We start from the raw sequence: 21,600 nt of genomic DNA on the forward strand, positions 1-21,600 counted from the left end.
AATGGACTGGGAACACCATAGCATGTCTCTGTGCTGCCATAGTGAATGTACTGCGAGCAGCATAGCATGTCTCTGTGCTGCCATAGTGAATGGACTGGGAACACCATAGCATGTCTCTGTGCTGCCATAGTGAATGGACTGGGAGCAGCATAGCATGTCTCTGTGCTGCCATAGTGAATGGACTGGGAACACCATAGCATGTCTCTGTGCTGCCATAGTGAATGGACTGGGAACACCATAGCATGTCTCTGTGCTGCCATAGTGAATGGACTGGGAACACCATAGCATGTCTCTGTGCTGCCATAGTGAATGGACTGGGAACACCATAGCATGTCTCTGTGCTGCCATAGTGAATGGACTGCGAGCAGCATAGCATGTCTCTGTGCTGCCATAGTGAATGGACTGGGAACACCATACCATGTCTCTGTGCTGCCATAGTGAATGGACTGGGAACACCATAGCATGTCTCTGTGCTGCCATAGTGAATGGACTGGGAACACCATAGCATGTCTCTGTGCTGCCATAGGGAATGGACTGGGAACACCATAGCATGTCTCTGTGCTGCCATAGTGAATGGACTGGGAACACCATAGCATGTCTCTGTGCTGCCATAGTGAATGTACTGTGAGCAGCATAGCATGTCTCTGTGCTGCCATAGTGAATGGACTGGGAGCACCATAGCATGTCTCTGTGCTGCCATAGTGAATGGACTGGGAACACCATAGCATGTCTCTGTGCTGCCATAGTGAATGGACTGGGAACAGCATAGCATGTCTCTGTGCTGCCATTGTGAATGGACTGGGAACAGCATAGCATGTCTCTGTGCTGCCATAGTGAATGGACTGGGAGCAGCATAGTGAATGGACTGGGGAAAACAGGAGCTATTCTGAAAAATACAAAAGGCAAAGAAAATATATTTTACAGGGTGATCAACTGTGAAGAGTCTTGTGATATGTAGCCAACATTAAAGGTTGATCTGTAAAGTTATATTTGAATGTTGTATGTGATCAAATGGTTGACCCTGGGTTATAGATGTCTCCAACAAATATGTTGTTTTCCTATTGACTGTACACTGTACATTTCCTAAGCTCCCACATTGTGGCCAGCGTTCTTCTTCTTCTTCTGGGGATTTTATATGGTGGTTGACAACCAACTTTAAGGTGCATCACCGCCACCAACTGGACTGGAGTGTGGACCAGTGAGTAGGAAGGTCTAAATTGTACTCAGTATTCTCATCTCCCTAAGGAAACGAAATACAACAATTAAATACTGCATCTCCTGAAGTTTTCCCCAGCAGTTCACTCAATTTTGGCTAGCACCAGCCCCCATAGGCTATTCGTGCTTGTATTAGGCCTAGTGACTGCTGACTGCTGCGACACAACACGTGTTTGTTGCGTTATCCAGCCTCGGCAGTGCCACAGGATCTGAACGCCATCTGGTGGCGAATCATAGCGAAGGAGAAAGTTGTTTTGTTTGTTATAAAGCAGAACAAAAGTAAAATTTTTCATATGGGGATTGATTTAGATGAAGTTGTGTGTGGAACATTTTAAGACTATGAATAAATGCAGAGTTAACCTTCATAAGAGGTGCTGGAGTAGCCTCTGTGATACCAGGAAGTGGAGCCAGTTAGTTTCTGTAGGAAAAAAACTATTATTCCCATGATGCAGTTCATGTTCCAGTGACAAACCATGCTTGGGTTGTTTTTGTTCTGTCGCTGCTGTCAACCATTAGCAGATACATAACGGTCTATAGGCGGAATAACGGCAGTAGACTTCAATTCAAGGTGTTGTCGTTTCTAGTAAGTACTATCATCAGGCTTAACGTTGCACGGTTCGCGTGTTTTCCCGCAATGTTGTCTTCGGTTCCACCGCGGATCTTCATGCGAAGGTCGCGCAGCCTTTCGCCGTGCCGTGTGCTCCAGACAAGCACAAAGGACGCCGCGAGGAACCGCATCATCCTCGATAAAGCGGACGCCAACCGGAACCCCATCGTTTCTAGCTCCCGTGTCTCCCGTAGAGGAATTCTGAGCGAGGAGGCGAAAGGCCAGAGTGTGAGCCTGACCATACAGTATCACCATCTGGCCCCCAGGTGGCTCTCTAATCTCCAGGATCGCAGGAGCTCCTGGGTCTCTCTGGCTTCCAAGGGACGTAACAACAACAACCAGTACTGGGAACAGAGCGGGGGAAGGACCGGGGGAGAGAGCGGGAGCAGCCGCCCGTACGCACTGGCCTCTGCTGGGGTACTGTCCGCTGCAGCCATGGCCTTCTGCCTCAAGAAGGACTCTGATACGAAAGGTGTGTGTGTGTGTGTGTGTGTGTGTGTGTGTGTGTGTGTGTGTGTGTGTGTGTGTGTGTGTGTGTGTGTACTCACACTGTCTGCTAAAGATACTAAAAGGACATGAGTCTTCTTTCCAGGTGATGCACTTCTGGAGGCTGCAAGGACCAACAGCTCGCAAGATGTGGCAAGGTACATTATAAACACACACACACACACACACACACACACACACACACACACACACACACACACACACACACACACACACACACAGACTCTCCTGACTTCCACACAATACACATACTGACTGTCTGCACAGGGGAATACTGACTGTCTGCACAGGGGAATACTGACTGTCTGCACAGGGGAATACTGACTGTCTGCACAGGGGAATACTGACTGTCTGCACAGGGGAATACTGACTGTCTGCACAGGGGAATACTGACTGTCTGCACAGGGGAAAAGCTTTTACATTTAGACAAAAGACTTCTATGTGACAGAGACGTCCAGAGCCTCAGATTGTCTTGCTGTTGCGTTCTCTCTGCTTGGTTACACTAAGTACCCAGTAGAATAACACACATGTTGAGCAGGCACCAAACATTACAAGTTATGATCATCGTAATTACTGCTAGTCTCCAGGAATAGATTCAATCACACATTTGAATTGTTTACTTACTTCTCTACATTACTATACTGCTGTAGGAAATGAAGGGGGAAAAATTAATTACAAATTAATTACTCCACACTACTGTCTGTGAGGTCCAAATCATATGGAGTCTCATCACAGACAGTATTTCTGGAAGTGTCCATGTATACCACAGCACATCATTGTATTCCCAGTTCTCCCCACTAGAGGGAGATAGAGGTCCATGTCTGTTTAATTTATTTGGTTCCCCATTAGCTACTGCCCATGTAGCAGCTAATCTTCCTGGGGTTCACATAAAATGTACTACTACATGACAAAGTACAGAACAGTTCTGGGCAAGGACATCAAAGAATAATATACAGTACCAGTCAAAGGTTTGGACATTTTTTTTATTTAACCAGGTAGGCTAGTTGAGAACAAGTTCTCATTTACAACTGTGACCTGACATGCCTACTCATTCAAGGGTTTTTCTTTATTTTTTTTACTATTTTCTACATTGTATAATAATAGTGAAGACGTCAAAACGATGAAATAACACATGGATTCATGTAGTAACTAAAAAAGTGCAATAATATTTTTAAGCAGTGGAATTGCTTTAGATTTCTTCCACACCTGTGGGCACACTCATTAAAGCTTTGGTTAAATATATAGAAAATAGGGGTGGCACTACTGTCTGCTACCATTCTCAATACTGTCTGCTACCATTCTCAATAGTTTCCCTTCAAGGTTGTCTATACCTGGTGGTGTATCTTTATTGATCGATAACAATCGTTTTTCTACTTTTTCCACACAAACTTCACCAAATTCAAAACAGTAATTCTTATTTCATTTTTCAATCTTCAATACACATATGATGGTTCAATGTTGTAATTTCACTTCTCAGTTTATCCGCTTTTCAGTCATTGAACTGATTGGCTGTATCAAAAGGTTGTTGTTATAAATGACCCATCAACTTCAATGGAGATGAATTGCGTTTTCTGCCCATAATATCATTTTAAGGTGCTCAAGTATTTTTCCATCGTTTTTTAGGTAATTTATCTTGTTTTGGTGATATCATTTCTATTTTTTGTTTACTTTAGTCACAACATTTTTCAATGTGGCAGGTGAGAGGTAGAGGGCAGTCAGACTGCATCACAGAGATACAGTTGAAGTCGGAGGTTTACATACACCTTAGCCAAATACATTTAAACTCAGTTTTTCTGACATTTAATCCTTGTAAAAATTCCATGTCTTAGGTCAGTTAGGATCACCACTATATTTTAAGAATGTGAAATGTCAGAATAATAGTAGAGAGTGATTTATTTCCGCTTGTATTTCTTTCCTCACATTCCCAGTGGGTCAGAAGTTTACATACACCCAATTAGTATTCGGTAGCATTGCCTTTAAAATGTTTAACTTTGGTGAAACGTTTCGGGTAGCCTTCCACAAGCTTCCCACAATAAGTTGGGTGAATTTTGGCCCATTCCTCCTGACAGAACTGGTGTAACTGAGTCAGGTTTGTAGGCCTCCATGCTCGCACATGCTTTTTCAGTTCTGCCCACAAATTTTCTATAGGATTGAGGTCAGGGGTTTGTGATGGCCACTCCAATACCTTGACTTGGTTGTCCATAAGCCGTTTTTCCACAACTTTGGAAGTATGCTTGGGGTCATTGTTCATTTGGAACACCCATTTGCGACCAAGCTTTAACTTCCTGACTGATGTCTTGAGATGTTGCTTCAATATATCCACATAATTTCCCCCCTCATGATGCCATCTATTTTGCAGCAAAGCACCCCCACAACATGATGCTGCCACCCCCGTGCTTCATGGTTGGGATGGTGTTCTTCGGCTTGCAAGCCTCCCCCTTTTTCCTCCAAACATAACAATGGTCATTATGGCCAAACAGTTCTATTTTTGTTTCATCAGACCAGAGGACATTTCTCCAAAAACTGCGATCTTTTTCACCATGTGCAGTTGCAAACCATAGTCTGTCTTTTTTATGGTGGTTTTGGAGCAGTGGCTTCTTTCTTGCTGAGCGGCCTTTCAGGTTACGTCGATATAGGACTCGTTTTACTGTGGATATAGATACTTTTGTACCTGTTTCCTCCAGCATCTGCACAAGGGCCTTTGCTGTTGTTCTGGGATTGATTTGCACTTTTCACACCAAAGTACATTCATCTCTAGGAGACAGAACACGTCTCCTTCCTGAGCGGTATGACGTCTGCGTGGTCCCATGGTGTTTATACTTGCGTACTATTGTTTGTACAGATGAACGTGGTACCTTCAGGCATTTGGAAATTGCTCCCAAGGTTGAACCAGACTTGTGGAGGTCTACAATTTTTATGGCTGATTTCTTTTGATTTTCCCATGATGTCAAGCAAAGAGGCACTGAGTTTGAAGGTAGGTCTTGAAACACATCCACAGGTACACCTCCAATTGACTCAAATGATGTCAATTAGCCTATCAGAAGCTTCTAAAGCCATGACATCATTTTCTGGAATTTTCCAAGCAGTCAACTTAGTAAACCTCTGACTCACTGGAATTGTGATACAATGAAATAATCCGTCTGTAAACAATTGTTGGAAAAATGACTTGTGTCATGCACAAAGTAGATGTCCTAACCGACTTGCCAAAACTATAGTTTGTTAACAAGAAATTTGAGGAGTGGTTGAAAAACGAGTTATAATGACTCCAACCTAAGTGTATGTAAACTTCCGACTTCAACTGTATAGGCCTACTCAGAGACACAACCCTCTTTCGTGCACACGTGCTTTCTCTCTCTCTCTCTCTCTCTCTCTCTCTCGCTCTCTCGCTCTCTCTCTCTCTCTGTGTCTCTCGCTCTCTCTCTCTCTCTCTCTCTCTCGCTCTCTCCCGCTCTCTCTCTGTCTCTCTCTGTCTCTCTCTGTCTCTCTCTGTCTCTCTCTCTTTCTCTCTGTGTCTCTCTCTCGCTCTCTGTCTCTCTCTGTGTCTCTCTCTCTCTCTCTCTCTCTCTCTCTCTTTCTCTCTCTGTGTCTCTCTCTCTCTCTCTCTCTCTCTCTTTCTCTCTCTCTCTCTCTCTTTCTCTCTCTCTCTTTCTCTCTCTCTCTTTCTCTCTCTCTCTCTCTCTCTCTCTTTCTCTCTCTCTCTCTCTCCAATTTATGTCTCAGGACTGGCTCAGGATAAGCTGTAAGTCAAACACCCCTCCCTCCCTCTGGTTTCCTAGGGCCCCCAAAACCAGTCACCCAGAACCATGGGCAGGAGGGCCATGGGAGGTGTGTGTGTGGGGGGGCACAGTATGGGAGGAGGGTATCTCCACCTGTCCTAGTGATAAAGTGTGTGAAACGTCTGAAATGATGGTGTAAATCACATTTTTGAGTGTAGATGTGAAAAGGGCACCTGTCACCTGTTATCGCAGCAGCAGTATGTTGTCTGTATCCTTATCTTACATTACCCATGTAAGTGTGTGTAGGTTTAAGGGCGTGTGTCACTCTGCTACAGAGTTGGGACAGATGGTGTAGGCTAGGTGAGACTGCACAGATGTGTTTTAGCTATAGAGAGAAGAGGTATAGGGGGTCGTTTTGTCTGTGTGTGGGGGGGGGGGGGGGGGGCAGGTTAGAGTGAGGCACAGTGTGTTTACAGTCAACACAGACACCGTCCCCCCCCAGCGGAACACAGACGGGTTACCTCCGACACACACTAACACACCCCTCCTTCTCAGATAACACAGCCCGATGTCGTCCCCCCAGCGGAACACAGACGGGTTACCTCCGACACACACTAACACACCCCTCCTTCTCAGATAACACAGCCCGACGTCGTCCCCCCAGCAGAACACAGACGGGTTACCTCCGACACACACTAACACACCCCTCCTTCTCAGATAACACAGCCCGACGTCGTCCCCTCAGGCACAGAACTCAACCTACACACACACATCTTACGTTGTTCCTGTCGGAGTCTGTTGGTAGCACCTGAGATCTGAAGTTAATACAGATAGCTGTTCTGTTGCTAGGGTTACTTTCTTAACCTCTTCATGTTCCTATTTCCTGTCAGGTTGCTGGGTGAGGGGGTGGAGCCTAACCACCGGCACCGTCTGGGCTGGACCTCTCTCATGGTGGCAGCTATGAACCGCCAGCACAGGTCAGAGAGAGAGCAGTGTGTGTGTCCGGCTCTTCCTGTGTTAACCTTGTCCCATACAGACATATTGCCACAGTAGAATGCTCCTATCACACCAGACGTCTACTAATGCTCCCTCCCCCTGCCCTGCACCCTCTAAATTAAATTAGCCCCTCTGTATCCCTGTACACACAGAGAGAGGTGGAGGGTTAAGGTGGGGTGAATCCAATTTGGGGATGGTTGGCCAATGTGCCATGTTCCTGTGAGACAAAGGGCCCTCAACAGTTACAGACACTAGTTCACTGAACCCCCCCCTTCTGAATATACACACACACCAGAAAGAGGCCCACAGAAAGTATTCACACCCCTCAACTTTTTCCACATTTCGTGTTACACCCTGAATTTAAAATTGATTACATTTAGATTTTTCTTCTCACTTGCCGACACACAATGTTTTATGAAAATGTTACAAAGTAGTTACAAATTAAAGCTGAAATGTCTTGAGTCAGCTAGTATTCAACCCCTTTATGCCATAATCATAAATATGTTCTGGAGTAAAAATGTGCTGAACAAGTCACATAAGTTCCATGGACTCACGCTGTGTGCAATAATGGTATTTAACATCATTTTTAATGACTACCTCTGTACCCCACACATACAATTATCTGTAAGGTCTCAGTCGAGCAGGGAATTGCATAACTGTGGAAACGCGTTAGCCTGTTCGGACGAAAATAAAAAAAAAAGGTGAAATTAGGTGACGTCTTTTTGTCCTTTTATGTTTTTCTAAACTTTTTGGAGTGCCGCCCTTTCCCAATGTTTGTTGAACTTGGGATTTCATTTGAAGATGAACTTCACCTTTCAGCAGGACAATAACCTAAAACAACAAGGCCAAATCTACACTGGAGTTGCTTACCAAGAAGACGGTGAATGTTCCTGAGTGACCGAGCTACATTTTTAACATAAATCTGCTTGAAAATCTATGGCAAGAACTGTTAATGGTTGTCTAGCAATGATCAACAACCACTTTGACAGAGCTTGAATATTGAAAAGAATAATAGACAAATATTGCACAATCCAGGTGTGGAAAGCTCTTAGAGACTTACCCAGAAAGACTCACAGCTCTTAGAGACTTACCCAGAAAGACTCACAGCTCTTAGAGACTTACCCAGAAACACTCACAGCTCTTAGAGACTTACCCAGAAAGACGCACAGCTCCTAGAGACTTACCCAGAAAGACTCACAGCTCCTGGTGACTTACCCAGAAAGACTCACAGCTCTTAGAGACTTACCCAGAAAGACGCACAGCTCCTAGAGACTTACCCGGAAAGACTCACAGCTCTTAGAGACTTACCCAGAAAGACTCACAGCTCCTGGAGACTTACCCAGAAAGACTCACAGCTCCTGGAGACTTACCCAGAAAGACTCACAGCTCCTGGTGACTTACCCAGAAAGACTCACAGCTCTTAGAGACTTACTCAGAAAGACTCACAGCTCTTAGAGACTTACTCAGAGAGACAGCTGTAATCACTGCCGAAGATGATTCTAACATGTATTGACTCGGGGTTTGAATACTTATCTCATCAAGATATGACTGTTTCTATTTTTCATTCATGTTTTACAAATGTTTAGAATTTCTATTCCACTTTGACTTCACAGTGTATTTTGTAGATTGTTGACCAAAAAATTGAATCAATTAAATTCAATTTATTCCCACCATGTAACACAGCAACGTGGAGAAAGTTATGTGGTGTGAATACTTTCTGAAGGCACTGTACACACACACACACACACACATACCAGAAAGAGGCCTCTACACACTCAGCTATAGGTAACACACACTGCATCAACGGCACCCCTTTGCCCATACATCGGTTTCCCCATGCCGGTTTATTTCAATCACATTTAAACCCTCCCTTCCATCTTCTCTGCACCCCCCCCCCCCCCCAACTCACCCTCTGTGTTTTAATGCCTCTGAATGAACTGAAACATGTTGAATGTTGGCGTTATGTAGCCTGGTGTGTTGAGATATGAAGTGCGGATGTTTGTGTTGATTTGTGTTGTTGTGTTCCATATTGATGTATGTGTTCTCGTCTTGTGCACACTAGTACTGTACTCGTGTGTGTGTGTGTGTGTGTGTGTGTGTTACACTGTGTGTTATGAGTGTTATAACTCAGAGTGGTGGTGACACTCGTGTGTTTCATTCTGTTCTCTAAACCCCCCAGTGAGCTCTCAATGCTGCAGGGAAGACAGAGAAAACACACAGAGACATCACTTTCTCTCTCTCACACACACACACACACACACACACACACACACACACACACACACACACACACACACGGTCATAATACACACTATAGAATTAAGACACACACTCACTGCAGCATTTCTGTGAACTATAGTTCATTCCAGTGCAGGCTCAACTGAATGAACAACAGAGACAATGCAATATGAAGTTTTATTAAATAGTTTGGCGTATGGCCTCGTCTCTAAGGAATGCTCTTCGGAGCCTTAAGGGTAGTATAGCTAGCATGGTGCTTGCAACACCAGGGTTGTGGGTTTGATTCTCGCGGGGGACCAGTACGAAAATGTATGGATAAGAGCGTCTGCTAAATGACTCAAATGTAAATATAAAGGTTTACACCCATTTGGTTGAGAGAGAGGAAAGTGATAATATAGGTGAGCCCATAGGTTAAAACCGCAAGTGTACAGAATGTGAATTATTGTGCCGTGCTTATAGGCTAAAGGTCAATAGGTGAATGACATTCTGCCCATGGCTAACACGGAACCCAAACCGGCTGTGCCCGTGCGCCATCGTGCATAAATGTATTTTGTCTCCCCACACCGAACGCGATCACGACACGCAGGTTAAAATATCAAAACAAACTCTGAACCAATTACATTAATTTGGGGACAGGTCGAAAAGCATTAAACATGTATGGCAATTTAGCTAGCTAGCTCTTAACTGCTAGGCTACCTGTCTCTTAACTGTTAGGCTACCTGCCTACCAATTATCAGTATTGTAAACCAATGAACTGCAGACTACTGAGGCTGAAAATCCCCCCAAAATACGCGGGTGGGAAGCATCCGTAGTAAAACCTGTCCTCGAGGGCCAACTGCCTAACACATAATGAGATCTTGAGCTCTGGCACTGTTGCAACAACCGTAGTAAGAGTGTTATGAAAACTGGGTGCTACCCAAGAATGCACAGGTGCCAGATGAACTTTGCATTTAGCAGTAAGGGAACCAATGTGGTGAAACGCATTGCTGGGTAGCCTTAATTTGCAAACAGGTGGTGACTGTGGGACCAAGCATTTGTTAATTGGGTAGCATGTTTGAAGCTTGCATAGAGAAGCATTTCCCAGGATCAGTTGAGGCAAGGTGTAACCTGGTTCTTAGGAACTGAAACTCCACCTGTAACAATGAACAAATGTATTAGAATGATGACAGGAAAACATGAAATTAGCATTAATAGGCTACAGGCAACTGAAGCTGAAAGCCACAGTTGTTATTTGATACAGTGTGCTACTGTCGATGGCCACCCTGCCACTTTGTCTGCTGCTGGGAGGCTGGAGATTAGAACCATTATTCAAGATGGATCAAATCAAAGTTTATTTGTCACGTGCGCCGAATACAACAGTGAAATGCTTACTTACAGGCTCCTACCAATAGTGCAAAAAAAGCTATTGGGTGAACAATAGGTAGGTAAAGAAATAAAACAACAGTAAAAAGACAGGCTATATACAGTAGCGAGGCTATAAAAGTAGCGAGGCTTCATACAGACACCGTTTAGTCAGGCTGATTTGAGGTAGTATGTACATGTAGATATGGTTAAAGTGACTATGCATATATGATGAACAGAGAGTAGCAGTAACGTAAAAGAGGGGGTGGTGGGTGGCGGGACACAATGCAGATAGCCCGGTTAGCCCGGGAGCACTGGTTGGTCGGCCCAATTGAGGTAGTATGTACATGAATGTATAGTTAAAGTGACTATGCATATATGATAAACAGAGAGTAGCAGTAGCGTAAAAGAGGGGTTGGGGGGGGTCACACAATGCAAATAGTCCAGGTAGCCATTTGATTACCTGTTCAGGAGTCTTATGGCTTGGGGTAAAAACTGTTGAGAAGCCTTTTTGTCCTAGACTTGGCACTCCGGTACCGCTTGCCATGCGGTAGTAGAGAGAACAGTCTATGACTGGGGTGGCTGGGGTCTTTGACAATTTTTAGGGTCTTCCTCTGACACCGCCTGGTGTAGAGGTCCTGGATGGCAGGCCGCTTAGCCCCAGTGATGTACTGGGCCGTTCGCACTACCCTCTGTAGTGCCTTGTGGTCGGAGGCCGAGCAGTTGCCGTACCAGGCAGTGATGCAACCGGTCAGGATGCTCTCGATGTTGCAGCTGTAGAACCTTTTGAGGATCTCAGGACCCATGCCAACTCTTTTAAGTTTCCTGAGGGGGAAGAGGCTTTGTCGTGCCCTCTTCATGACTGTCTTGGTGTGTTGGACCATTCTAGTTTGTTGGTGATGTGGACACCAAGGAACTTGAAGCTCTCAACCTGCTCCACTACAGCCCCGTCGATGAGAATGGGGGCGTGCTCGGTCCTCCTTTTCCTGTAGTCCACAATCATCTCCTTAGTCTTGGTTACGTTGAGGGGTAGGTTGTTATTCTGGCACCACCCGGCCAGGTCTCTGACGTCCTGCCTATAGGATGTCTCGTCGTTGTCGGTGACCAGGCCTACCACTGTTGTCATCACAAGGACTGACTCATATCAAGTTATTGCAGAAGACATTTTGTTTATGACGAAATGAAGTACAAATGAAATGAGAGTCATTTTCATGAAACCAGGTGTAACCATAGCAGTAGCGAATTGAGTTAGAAAACCATGATGCATCGGCAACAATCAACTATCATTCTAAAGACGAAGATGCCTAGTTTATGGCACGGTGTCTTATTTCAAATCAATTGTACATTTTCACCTGCATTTTGGTACATTTTCACAGCAAATTCTCATGACCGAAATGCCTCCGGATTACATTATACATTTTTACTTTAGAAAAAAGAAACGTATTTAATTAATACACAAAATATATTGCTGTTTGTCCATAAATCATAAAAATTGTATACTAGTTAAAGTTAAACTATAATATGTATTACATAAAAAGTTAAAAACATTGTTTCTCATTACCGCAACACTTTCAAGTTGCTGTAAAAACTCCCCAAAAAATGTATACAGTTTTATTCACCCATGATGCATCATCGAGAGGAGGTAGTCCTTAGATGAGCACAAGTTCATGTATTCACTTGTATGCCTTCAGAATGAGGATCTTATTCTCAAACAACCCCTTTACGACACATTGCCGAAATGACTAAAAATCTCAAATTGTGAAAAACTTAGAGAACCATTACCTTACCAACATGGAGGCATGAATGGGCTTTAGTGATGTGGTCAAATGTTTGCTGAATCATAAAGGCTGTCTCCTATTACTTACAGATTGAGCCAAGGGGTTCTCATTACCAAAACACACATTTTGCATTACCTCATCATTTTTAGGTCCGTTTCAGTATTGATAATAAGCTCTTTCTAATGCACACTGAGTATACAAAACATTAAGAACACCTGCTCATTCCATGACACAGACTGAGTAGGTGAATCCAGGTGAAAGCTATGATCCCTTATTGATGACACTTGTTAAATCCTCTTCAATCAGTGTAGATGAAGGGGAGGAGACAGGTTAAAGAAGGATTGTGTATGTGTGCCATTGAGCTTGAAGGGGCAAGACAAAAGATTTAAGTGCCTTTTGAACAGGGTATGGTAGTAGGTGCCAGGCACACCGGTTTGTATCAAGAACTGCAACGCTGCTGGGTTTCACGCTCAACAGTTTCCTGTCTGTATGAAAATTGTACCACCACCCAAAGGACATCCAGCCAACTTGACACAACTGTGGGAAGCATTGGAGTCAACATGGGCCAGAATCCCTGTGGAACGCTTTCAAAACCTTGTAGAGTCCATGCCCTGACGAATTGAGGCTGTTCTGAGGTCAAAAGGGGGGGGGCTGAAACTCAATATTAGGAAGATGTTCCTAATGTTTGTTATGCTCAGTGTATGTGTAGTCAATGGATGTGCTGTGCTGGTAACTTTAATTATTGTATTTACTAGGACCACTATTGTATAGATTAAAACATCAGTTATTTTGGAAATATGGGTGTATATAGCCTATTTAATTTACTTAAAGCCACAATCTGGAGTTTGTTTCAGAAAAGAGCAACCCCGCCACTTAAAGGAGGATATCCCCCATTTTGACATGTACCTGTTTTAGCACTTACCTATACTGTTGTTAGATGTCCCAAGACAGTACATTTAATGTGGATGCTACCATGATTACGGATAGTCCTGAATGAATTGTGAATAATGAGTGAGAAAGTTACAGATGCACATATCATACCCCCAAGACATGCTAACGTCTCACCATTACAATAACAGGGGAGGTTAGCATTTTATATCATACCCCCAAGACATGCTAACGTCTCACCATTACAATAACAGGGGAGGTTAGCATTTTATATCATACCCCCAAGACATGCTAACGTCTCACCATTACAATAACAGGGGAGGTTAGCATTTTATATCATACCCCCAAGACATGCTAACGTCTCACCATTACAATAACAGGGGAGGTTAGCATTTTATATCATACCCCCAAGACATGCTAACGTCTCACCATTACAATAACAGGGGAGGTTAGCATTTTAGAGGGGTATGATATTAATGCCTCTAACTTTCTCACTCATCATTATTCACAATTCATTCAGGATTATCTGTAATCATGGTAGCGTCCACAAAAATGTGTCACTCCCAATACTTTTGGAGTTCACTGTAAATTAAAAAATACATTTGAATAATTTAATTGTAAATGAATGCCGAACGGCATAGGCAAGAGGCAGTAGATGGTATAGAGTACAGTATATAGATATGAGATGAGTAACGTAGGGTATGAAAACATAATATGAAGTGGCATTGTTTAAAGTGGCTAGTGATACATTACATCAAGATGGCAAGATGCAGTAGATGGTATAGCGTACAGTATATACATATGAGATAAGTAATGTAGGGTATGTAAACATTATATAAAGTGGCATTGTTTAAAATGGCGAGTGATACATTTATTATATACATTTTCATTATGAAAGTGGCAAGAGATGAGTCAGTATGTTGGCAGCAGCCACTCAATGTTAGTGATGGCTGTTTAACAGTCTGATGGCCTTGAGATACAAGCTGTTTTTCAGGCTCTCGGTCCCAGATGATGCACCTGGACTGACCTCACCTTCTGGATGATAGCGGGGTGAACAGGCAGTGGCTCGGGTGGTTGTTGTCCTTGATGATCTTTTTGTCCTTCCTGTGACATCGGGTGGTGTAGGTGTCCTGGAGGGCAGGTAGTTTGCCCCCGGTGATGCGTTGTGCAGACCTCACTACCCTCTGGAGAGCCTTACGGTTGTGGGCAGAGCAGTTGCCGTACCAGGCGGTGATACAGCCCGACAGGATGCTCTCGATTGTGCATCTGTAAAAGTTTGAGTGTTTTTGGGCGCTGCTGCGCCTTCTTCACCACGCTGTCTGTGTGGGTGGACCATTTCAGTTTGTACGTGATGTGTACGCCGAGAAACTTAAAACTTTCCACCTTCTCCACTACTGTCCCGTTGATGTGGATGGGGGCTGCTCCCTCTGCTGTTTCCTGAAGTCCACGATCATCTCCTTTGTTTTGTTGACATTGAGTGTGAGGTTATTTTCCTGACACCACACTCCGAGGGCCCTCACCTCCTCCCTGTAGGCCGTCTCGTCGTTGTTGGTAAACAAGCCTACCACTGTAGTGTCGTCTGCAAACTTGATAATTGAGTTGGAGGCGTGCATGGCCACGCAGTCATGGGTGAACAGGGAGTACAGGAGAGGGCTGAGAACGCACCCTTGTGGGGCCCCTGAGGATCAGCGGGGTGGAGATGCTGTTACAAAGCACTTCATGATGACGGAAGTGAGTGCTACGGGGCGATAGTCATTTAGCTCAGTTATCTTCGCTTTCTTGGAAACCTGGACAATGGTGGCTCTCTTGAAGCATGTGGGAACAGCACACTGGGACAAGGATTGATTGAATAGCACAATAACTGTTCGTCGGGAGCTTCATGAAATGGGTTTCCATGGCTGAGTAGCCACACACAAGCCTAAGATCACCATGCGCAATGCCAAGCTTCGGCTGGAGTGGTGTAAAGCTCGTCGCCATTGGACTCACCGACACACGTTCTCTGGCGTGATGAATCACGCTTCACCATCTGGCAGTCCAGTGGCTGAATCTGGGTTTGGCGGATGCCAGGAGAACGCTGCCCGCCCGAATGGATAGTGCCAACTGGAGTTTCTGGAGGAGGAATAATGTCCGTACAGAAATGGTTTGTTAATCGGTGTGGAAGAACTTGACTGGCTTGTACAGAGCCCTGACCTCAACCCCATCTAACACCTTTGGGATGAATTGGAACGCCGACTGCGAGCCAGGCCTAATTGCCCAACATCAATAATGCTCTTGTGGCTGAATGGAAGCAAATCTCCGCAAGCAATGTTCCAACATCTAGTGGATTTCGGAACGAGTTGTTGGCCGAGCATACAATTTGGTCATTTCATGTACAGTCGTGGCAAAAGGTTTTGAGAATGACACAATTATGAATTTTCACAAAGTTTGCTGCTTCAGTGTCTTTAGATATTTTTAAGCAACCTCACACATGAATGGTCTCAGGATGCTTTACTGTTGGCATGACACAGGACTGATGGTAGCGCTCACCTTGTCTTTTCCGGACAAGCTTCTTTCCGGATGCACCAAACAATCGGAAAGGGGATTCATCAGATAAAATGACTTTGCCCCAGTCTTTAGCAGTCCGATCCCTGTACCTTTTGCAGAATATCAGTCTGTCCCAGATGTTTTTCCTGGAGAGAAGTGGCTTCTTTGCTGCCCTTCTTGACACCAGGCCATCCTCCAAAAGTCTTCGCCTCACTGTGCGTGCAGATGCACTCACACCTACCTGCTGCCATTCCTGAGTAAGCTCTGTACTGGTGATGCCACGATCCCGCAGCTGAATCAACTTTAGGAGATGGTCCTGGCGCTTGATGGACTTTCTTGGGCGCCCTGGAACCTTCTTCACAGCAATTGAACCGCTCTCTTTGAAGTTCTTGATGATCCAATAAATTGTTGATTTAGGTGCAATCTTACTGGCAGCAAAATACTTGCCTGTGAAGCCCTTTTTGTGCAAAGCAATGATGACGGCACGTGTTTTCTTGCAGGTAACCATGCTTGACAGAGAAAGAACAATGATTCCAAGTACCACTCTCCTTTTGAAGCTTCCAGTTTGTTATTCGAACTCAATCAGCATGACAGAGTAATCTCCAGCCTTGTCCTCGTCAACACTCGAGAGAATCACTGACATGATGTCAGCTGGTCCTTTTGTGGCAGGGCTGAAATGCAGTGGAAATGTTTTTGGGGGGATTCAGTTCATTTGCATGGCAAAGAGGGACTTTGCAATTAATTGCAATTCATCTGATCACTCTTCATAACATTCTGGAGTATATGCAAATTGCCATCATACAAACTGAGGCAGCAGACTTTGTGAAAATTCATATTTGTATTTTTCTCAACTTTTGGCCACGACTGTATATTTATTTAGAGTGTTATGTTTACCTCAGGCCTTTTCATTACTGATGTCAAAGCATATTAGAAATGTATTTGTTTATTACTTTTTTGGACCTTCTAAGCTGTTGCAGTAATGAGAATTTTTGCGTTGCTAATTTGTGGAAATTGTGATTTAAAATGCATAGTATCTGCTCAATAAACATAACAATAATTATGAAATAGCTAAATACAGATCTAATTACTGATCCAAGAGGTATTATGGTTGAAAATGTGTTTCGTTTTTTTTTGTCAAAGTGTCAATTTTGTGAGAATCACCGAAAATACCTGTGATTATTATTTTGGGGAATCAGGATCGGACCCATTTTTATAAATCTTTTTTTTTTCTGCCTAAAATGACATACCCAAATCTCACTGCCTGTATGTAGCTCAGAAACTTAAGGATATGCATGTTCTTGATACCATTTGAAAGGAAACACTGAAGTTTGTGGAAATTAAGAATCAGTGATAACTGATATTGCAAAGCGACACGTGAAATGGGCTACGATTATTAATGTCGGCCAACTTAATGTCAAATATGAATGACTGGGCTTACAGACTTTAGGAACCATGTTGTCTCTGATTATACGATACCGATCCATGATGATTGCTGGTGATGGAGTGTCAGCGATGGCCTTCGACAAGCTGCCCTCGTGTTCACCTTAGTCCCAGTCCACTCCTATACCACCATTTAGCTGTAAACAGCAGCAATGGACCTGCGTAGACCAGTGGACGGGAGTGCTCACGCCCGGCAGGGCATGACCACGAATGACACGCCGGTGTTATATGGCGTTCCATACATTCTAATAGAATGAATAGAGGAGATGGGAAACAGCACAACACGTTAAGGGGAAAGACACACATGAAGCCAACACTGCAAACGTGCACTACATCTGTGCTAAATCAACAGCCTCCCGGGTGGCACAGTGGTCTAGGGCACTGCATCGCAGTGCTAGCTGCGCCACCAGAGTCTCTGGGTTCGCGCCCAGGCTGGGCTGCGTTCGCGCCCAGGCTCTGTCGCAGCCGGCCGCAACCGGGAGGTCCGTGGGGCGACGCACAATTGGCATAGCGTCGTCCGGGTTAGGGAGGGTTTGGCCGGTAGGGATATCCTTGTCTCAGTATGTAAAATGTAATAAAATGTAATAAAATGTATGCACTCTACTGTAAGTCGCTCTGGATAAGAGCGTCTGCTAAATGACTAAAATGTAAATGTAACATAACATGATAAAAATAGACATAGTTTAAAGTACGTTTTAAATTGCAATGAAAACAACTTTCTGCCAAAATTAGAAATGTATAATATCTGAAAATGTAGGTAGGATGAGTCTCTTACTCGTATACATGGATGAACGCTTCTCCCTCTCTGTCACGGATGCCATGGTTACCATTAGTTTGAAGATGTAATCCGGAAACAGGTGTTTTATTCAACAGCCTTCTGTGTTCTCTTTTTGACCCCCTCTGCATATTTGCAATCAAACGGCAGAATGTTCTCCATCTCCTATCATACTCTGCTTCCACCGGGCATTCCACTGATTTCAAAACTCGGTCCTCCAGAAAGTGGAGAGGAACACCTGCAGTTATTAGTGGTATCTTTCAAAATAGCTAGGATTACCTACAAAAAAGAAAGGATTACCTACACATTCTAATAAGTTCATGTTATAGACAGAAGCGAGCTACATGGTAGACCAATCCGAACTCATCTCTCGACATGTCCAGCCCATCCATTATCTCAGCCAATCATGGCTAGCAGGAAGGTTCCTGACTTTTCCCATGGCTAAATCAACTAGGCCCGTAATTTAACAATTTGATTCGTATTTACAGATTGCATACCTGTTTGTTATTATGGCACCTGGATGTTCACATGTTCCAAAAGGCATTTCTGCCCCCCCCCCCCCCCCCAAAAAACACATTTTGGTTTTAAAAAATGTAAATAATGTTTATGTTCAAATGCCTCTCCTGTGAAGTAGTTTCCTGAAACGAGTCACATATTATGATGACTAGGGCTGTGACGGTAATTGAATAAACCATGTAACTGACCGTTATGGTTGAAGACCGTCATGAAAATAAAATAACTGTCAAAACACTTCTTAAATAAGCCTACATCCATTTAGGATTTTTTAAAACATTTTATTCTTGAATTTATTTTCATGTAGATAAACTTGACCTAATAACATGAGTGTTTACCAATGGTTATAATCAATTGTTTGGCTAACTTAGTCTGTGTATTAAACGTTCTACATCCTCTCGTCTTGCCAACTGTCTTTTGACGCAGGGTCATGTAATAGGCTAGATGCTCAGGGCTGTAGAGCGCTGTGGCACTTCAGTAGAAACAAAACTTTAAATGGAGGTCTGGACTTTCTTTTATACAATGCCCGTTTTCATTGCGTGTTAGTAAATGTGTTTCCTAACTGTTCATTATTTATTCAACAGCAGTCGACAAGGTTGTTCTGGCTCTGAGGACTATAGCCTAATGCGCCAATGTTGTGTCAAATGAACAATGCGCCAATCCTCTCCCACCTAGCCTGGTATTATTTGATACAGAATATTGTCTTAATTTATAGACCAATCAACACTGATCGACCAGTCGACTAAATGGGGTCAGCCCTAGTGTGAGGGGTTGTGTGTGTGTGAAAGTGAGGTAGAGATTGTGTGTGAGGGGTTAGGATTGAGTGGGTTGGGGTTGAGTGTGTGTGAGGGGTTAGGGTTGTGTGTGTGTGTGTGTGTGAGGGGTTAGGGTTGTGTGTGTGTGTGTGAGGGGTTAGGGTTGTTGGGGTTGTGTGTGTGAGGTGGTGGGGGGGGGGGGTTGAGGGTATGAGGTGGTTGGGGGGGGGGGGGTTGAGGGTATGAGGTGGTTGGGGGGGGGGGGTTGAGGGTGTGTGTATTTGAGTAGCTTTGATGTGGCTGAAGGAAGGAATGGGCAGGGTACCCCCCCTGTTTGCACTCTTAACACACAATCTCCCTCTCCATATCTCTTTCTCTCTCCATCCCCCTATCCCTTCCTCCCCTCCCTTCATTCACGTGCACAATGAGCGCTCGCCCGAGTGGAACGCCTGTTGACCGTTCCGACAGAGAGACTCGTTGAGAAAAATGTGAATACAAGTTTTCCTCTCCTTCTCAAGAGGCCTGGAGAGAGGCCTGGAGAGAGGGATGGAGAGGCCTGGAGAGAGGGATGGAGAGGCCTGGGTGGCGGGAGAGGACTGGAGAGAGGGATGGAGAGGCCTGGAGAGAGGGATGGAGAGGCCTGGAGAGAGGGATGGAGAGGCCTGGAGAGAGGGATGGAGAGGCCTGGGTGGCGGGAGAGGACTGGAGAGAGGGATGGAGAGGCCTGGAGAGAGGGATGGAGAGGCCTGGAGAGAGGGATGGAGAGCGGGATAGGGAGAGGCCTGGAGAGGGGGATAGGGAGAGGCCTGGAGAGAGGGATGGAGAGGGGGATAGGCCTGGAGAGGGGGATAGGGAGAGGCCTGGAGAGGGGGATAGGGAGAGGCCTGGAGAGGGGGATAGGGAGAGGCCTGGAGAGGGGGATAGGGAGAGGCCTGGAGAGGGGGATAGAGAAGGAGAGGCCTGGAGAGAGGGATAGAGAAGGAGAGGCCTGGAGAGAGGGATAGAGAAGGAGAGGCCTGGAGAAAGGGATAGAGAAGGAGAGGCCTGGAGAGAGGGATAGAGAAGGAGAGTGGGAGAGTGGGTGGGGGGTAGGTGACTGTCTGGACAGGTGGGGGTATGTGGGTGGGGGGGTGTAGGTGACTGTCTGGCCAGATGTGGGTGGGGGGTAGGTGACTGTCTGGCCAGGTGGGGGTATGTGGGTGGGGGGTAGGTGACTGTCTGGCTAGGTGGGGGCATGTGGGTGGGGGGGGTGTAGGTGACTGTCTGGCCGGGTATGGGTATGACGGTGGGGGGTGTAGGTGACGGTCTGGCCAGGTTGGGGTGGGGGGCTAATACACTCTCTCAAACACTCTCACTAGGGCTAATACGCTCTCACTAGGGCTAATACGCTCTCACTAGGGCTAATACACTCTCACTAGGGCTAATACACTCTCACTAGGGCTAATACACTCTCACTCGGGTGAATACACTCACACACTCTCACTAGGGCTAATACTCTCTCCCAAACACTCTCACTAGGGCTAATACGCTATCGCTAGGGCTAATAGGCTTTCACTCGGGCTAATAGGCTCTCACTCGGGCTAATAGGCTCTCACTCGGGCTAATAGGCTCTCACTCGGGCTAATAGGCTCTCACTTGGGCTAATAGGCTCTCACTTGGGCTAATAGGCTCTCACTCGGGCTAATACACTCTCACTAGGGCTAATACACTCTCACTAGGGCTAATAGTCTCTCCCAAACACTCTCACTAGGGCTAATACACTCTCACTAGGGCTAATAGTCTCTCCCAAACACTCTCACTAGGGCTAATACGCTATCGTTAGGGCTAATACACTCTCACTAGGGCTAATACACTCTCACTAGGGATAATACGCTATCGCTAGGGCTACTAAGCTCTCACTAGGGCTAATAGGCTCTCACTCGGGCTAATAAGCTCTCACTCGGGCTACTAAGCTCTCACTAGGGCTAATAAGCTCTCACTCGGGCTAATAGGCTCTCACTCGGGCTACTAAGCTCTCACTCGGGCTAATAGGCTCTCACTCGGGCTCCTAAGCTCTCACTAGGGCTAATAGGCTCTCACTCGGGCTAATAAGCTCTCGCTAGGGCTAATACACTCTCACTAGGGCTAATACTCTCACTAGGGCTAATACACTCTCGCTAGGGCTAATACACTCACTAGGGCTAATAGGCTCTCACTCGGGCTAATAGGCTCTCACTCGGGCTAATAGGCTCTCACTCGGGCTAATAAGCTCTCGCTAGGGCTAATACACTCTCACTAGGGCTAATACACTCTCACTAGGGCTAATACT

General features: G+C 45.1%; 1 protein-coding gene across 2 annotated transcripts in view; it reads left to right on the plus strand.

The window, feature by feature from the left end:
* Positions 1-1,652: 1,652 nt before the first annotated feature.
* Positions 1,653-21,600, plus strand: part of clpb (ClpB family mitochondrial disaggregase) — a 76,908-nt gene continuing 56,960 nt past the window's right edge. The window contains exons 1-3 of one of the 2 annotated variants that reach the window (XM_055895087.1): positions 1,653-2,294; positions 2,415-2,466; positions 6,936-7,022. In XM_055895087.1, coding sequence (XP_055751062.1) covers positions 1,850-2,294; positions 2,415-2,466; positions 6,936-7,022 — 584 coding nt within the window. In that variant the 5' untranslated portion in view covers positions 1,653-1,849. The remainder of the gene's footprint in view (positions 2,295-2,414; positions 2,467-6,935; positions 7,023-21,600) is intronic. The other variant, XM_055895088.1, reaches the window with a different exon arrangement.

This window comes from Salvelinus fontinalis, chromosome 33 (genome assembly GCF_029448725.1).
Source record: "Salvelinus fontinalis isolate EN_2023a chromosome 33, ASM2944872v1, whole genome shotgun sequence".
Taxonomy (NCBI): Eukaryota; Metazoa; Chordata; class Actinopteri; order Salmoniformes; family Salmonidae; genus Salvelinus; species Salvelinus fontinalis.